This window comes from Salarias fasciatus, chromosome 19, assembly GCF_902148845.1.
Source record: "Salarias fasciatus chromosome 19, fSalaFa1.1, whole genome shotgun sequence".
Lineage (NCBI taxonomy): Eukaryota > Metazoa > Chordata > Actinopteri > Blenniiformes > Blenniidae > Salarias > Salarias fasciatus.
In genome coordinates, this window is record NC_043763.1 from 16956810 (window position 1) to 16961009 (window position 4200).

Consider the following 4200-nt stretch of genomic DNA (forward strand, 5'->3'; position numbering starts at 1 on the left):
GGTCACAATCTTATAGAGACAATGTTGAAGGCAGGAGCGTTGTATCGAGCAGACCGCAAAGGAGAAAAACCTTCTGATACTGTACCCTGTACTTTTTAAGTTAAGGAACGATGACTGCTGCAAAATGCCTGAATAAAACATTAACTCTCTTGATCTCTTGTCATTCCTTTAAAGAAGAGAATCACATCATTGCAAATAACTTCTTTTGCAGGAAAAATATATTTCTTCTCTGTAAAAGAACTCAGAAACTTACGCATGCTTCAACTCAAGCCGAGTAGTATTTTTTGACGGAATATTACACTTTAGTTTCTTCACATTAGATCTATAGACAATTAAAAAGCTTCTGTTCACATGGGGCTAGAGGTCTTATCTTCATCAGTGTTAACACAGTGGGGGACTGGGTCTGGCTCTGCTCTGCTGGGTTGGGTGGGGGTGGTGGGGGGATTGGCTCCTGCTGGTCTGCTTGGCCCAGGAGCTCCAGTAGAATCCAATAGAATTGATACAAAAACGTTCTTTTGTACAAGGAGTTGATAAATATGTGTTATGTTTAGTATTTGAACCCCAAAAGAATGCCTGAAAATCTTTTTTTCAGTTTTTTTTTTTTTATCTTTTTATCAGTGAGCCTAAAAAAAGGGCAAGTGGTTGTTGCAGAGGGCACAACAGTGGTGGCAGACAGGTGTTTGATGTTGATGAGCAGCTCAAGCAATCCCACCCTTTGCTGCACACACACTACAAACATCCCCTCGGCAGTACCTTCTCTTTCTACTAATACATTAGGCCAACACACCCTATTTAATGTAGAAATCAATACATTCACGACATAATATCTAGTTGTTTTAGAGATGACACAGTGATTGTTTCATCAAATCCTCTTTATTAGATTACCGTAGCTTATTCAAAAGTTTAACCACATATTGCACCTTAAAGTTAGTGTAGTCCTATGTAAGACCTCAAGAAGACAATGTCACATTTATTTTTACAACATTAAATTGAAAATCTGTTCTTGTTCCAGAAAAAGAAGGAGGCTGGTAATTCCTGAGTGAAGCATCTTCATAAACATTCGACAAACATTTACAAACACATGAAAACAAGGTACAAGTCTTCGTATGGAGTACAGTATTTCAGGGATTAAGTATCCATTATTCATGGAGCAAAAGTCCAATTTTGACAATATGACAGTAAATCAAACAGCACGAAACATATTGCAAATAGTGCAAAACAACAACTTCTCCCTGCTTTGTGGAACTTATTTAATTTTTATTAGCTGATTATGGCTCACATGGTATCACATGCACCAGCATATTGCAGATGAAAAAAATAGCGCATGAGTTGGCAGTCACAAGTTTTTCTCTGTTGGGGCGACCTCCAAAAACAGCTGCAGAAACACTGTCAACTTGTTTAACAGTCTTGGACAGACCTTATAATGTATAAAAGGGATGTAGAAAATCACCCCACTAACAATGAATAAAGTCACATACAGGTATTCAATCTGAGGATTGTCGATGATAGGCGCCAGCACAAGGAAGACTGCAGCAATCAGGGCCAAAATGGGGACTATAATGGGAACCTGTGGAGTGAAAAGGTAAAAATGAAGACAACATAAAGATAAGATAAAATCTGGAAAAAAAAAATAAAATAAATAAAAGTGCATGACACCAACGCTGTATGGTCTGGGGAGCTCCGGTTTCTTGATTTTGAGGTAGATCAGTCCAGACAGGGTGATGCCATAGAAAATCCAGGCAGTGAAACTGACAACAGTGAGGAGAAAGTGAGAAAAACACTGGCGATTGTAATCCGCAGAGCAGCGCCAAAGGTTCAGGTGTTACCTGAAGTAGTTGACGATGCTCTTAAAATCCCCGGGGATCAGCACGATCAACGACACCGTGGTGGTGAAGATCAATGCAGGGGATGGCGTCAGTCTGTGGACGTGAGCCATGGACAGAATATCTGGCTGCAAAAACAGAGACATGAGAGACAGCTCCGCAACATGATTATCAATCTTTGAAGATGTTTTTATAAAGTTGAAAGAGTGTTACCATGTGTCCTTCCCTGGCAGCGACAAAGCACACACGCCCCCCGCTGAAGAATGATCCATTCAGAGAACCGAAAGCCGACAAGGCTGCAGCCAAAGACATGATCCAACCCCAACTGCCCAACACCTTATTCCTGTTAAAGGATTGAAAAAAATCTGTCTTCAGAGGCAGATGCAACTTGTTCAAAACTCCAAATGAAATCTAAACTGGTGACGCAGGTGATGTAGCAGAAACATCTTAGAAATCTGCCCAGTTGCGGAACAAATTAGTATCTGCATTCTCACCACAACTGATGGAGATGTGCAGGAGGCGTCGTCAGAGGGAAGCAGCATACTGTCATGCACTATGTGCATTTATGAAGCAGTAGTAGTGAAAGCAACAGCTGGAATTCAGAACTGCAGATGACTTGTGTATAACACAACCTTTATTTTTCTCTGTAGATCACGTCATAATAATACCGCACCTCAAGAGTAATTGTAACTGACTTTTTACTATTGGCATGTAGTAATACTAGTAAATAATGGAAAAAAACTGTGATAATGTAAGCAAGTATTTAATATTAAATGCGACTTCAAGTTATTACAAAATGTCACTGTCACGTGTCTCTTTCTCTTCGTGAATCCTCCAGTACAGAAGTGTCGCAGTCCATTGTGAGTTTCAGTGTTTTATTGGATATGTGGGTCAACAAAAACCAAAATCACACCTCCCCAGCTCTCCTGACAGCATAAAAACTCAAGACAGACTTCAGCCATCTGTCAGTCCTCAGCCCATCCAGAAGCATGTCAGCCCCACGTCTGCAGTAGTCCACCACCACAGTCATTTCACCGTGTTTCACTTGATAAGTTTCACCTAATTTCAGTTCAGCTGGCGGCTCTTCTGTTCAAAGCCTTTTCAGTTTTCAGGAAATATATTTATGTTTTGCATGAAAAAAAATGTTCCTGGCCTAATTCGGTTACTCCTCCTTACTAGATGTAAGAGGTGAATTAACTGTCTGCTCCGAATAAACATTTTATTGCAGCATAACAAAAAGCATAAAATGTGCTTGGGCATCAGTCAGACACTTTCTTACCCCCAGGTAACTGCGACTGCCGTGGAGGACATGAGCTCTCTGGGCGTCATCACAGACAGATAGCTCACATTCACCAGCAGATACAGGCTGGTCACCAGAGAAATGGCTATCACGGCTGCACGGGGAAGGTTCACCTGTGCCAAGAAAAGCATTTAAAATGCTGACAATAACAAATGACAACAAACACAAATAAATCTGATTGGACAACAGTTTTAAAATGTAGTCTGGATGATTTGAAGAAAATATGTAAAGTGTTTTCTGGCACTTAACATTGCTCAGTGAAAGTCAGTGTAAATATTCATCAAAGGCTGACACACATTTTAAAACTATTTATTTTTCATGAAGCTTTTTTTTTTAAACATGTAGAATCCAGATCCTTACCTCAGGTCTTTTTAGTTCCTCAGTCACGTAGCTCAAGCTGTACCAGCCACTGTACGACCAAAGTCCTTGAGAGAAAGCCATTCCAAATGTGCTCAAAGAAAACTGAGTGCCGGTAAAGGAATTCTCCACTTTCAAATTCTCCACTATCATATCAGTGCTCTGGGACAGCTTCACCAATCCTCCAACCACAATGGTTGTCAATGCCAACACTTTGGCCACCAAGAAGATCACCTGAATTCTGATTGCAAGCCGCACATTCAAGACATTGATGATGACAACAAGAAAGAGGCTGAAAGCTGCAGCACATTTCACCACAACTGTAGGAGGCGAGCAGTCCGTGTAAAACGGTGCTGCAGCATACTCTGCAATGCCAATAGACAACGCTGCGGCAGCGAAAGGCTTTAAGACCAGCACCATAGTGTACGCTGCAAAAAAAGCAGGGAATGGTCCATAGATCCTCAGTATGTAGATGAAGTCGCCACCAGATTCAGGAATGATTGTGCCAAGTTCAGTATAAGAGAGAGCGGCCAACATTGACACGATTCCCGAGATAGTCCAGATCAGAAGACTGGCTCCAGGACTGCCTACATAGGACAGAACAAACTGTGGAGACATGAATATACCAGATCCAATCATGGTTCCAGATATTAAAGCGATGCCACCAATCAAACCGATTTCCCGCTTAATTTTCAGTCCTTCAGGTTCCTTTTTATCCAT

At 41.1% G+C, this 4200-nt stretch overlaps 1 protein-coding gene across 1 annotated transcript; it reads right to left on the minus strand.

Annotated features, from left to right (window-relative positions):
• Nucleotides 1–1336: 1336 nt before the first annotated feature.
• On the minus strand, nt 1337–4200 carry LOC115406758 (b(0,+)-type amino acid transporter 1-like). The gene is made up of 6 exons (XM_030116980.1): nt 3484–4200; nt 3103–3236; nt 2037–2166; nt 1827–1951; nt 1661–1748; nt 1337–1567 (listed from the first exon to the last, which is right to left on the minus strand). The coding sequence occupies exons 1-6, from the start codon at nt 4198–4200 to the stop codon at nt 1337–1339; spliced, it is 1425 nt and encodes a 474-aa protein (XP_029972840.1).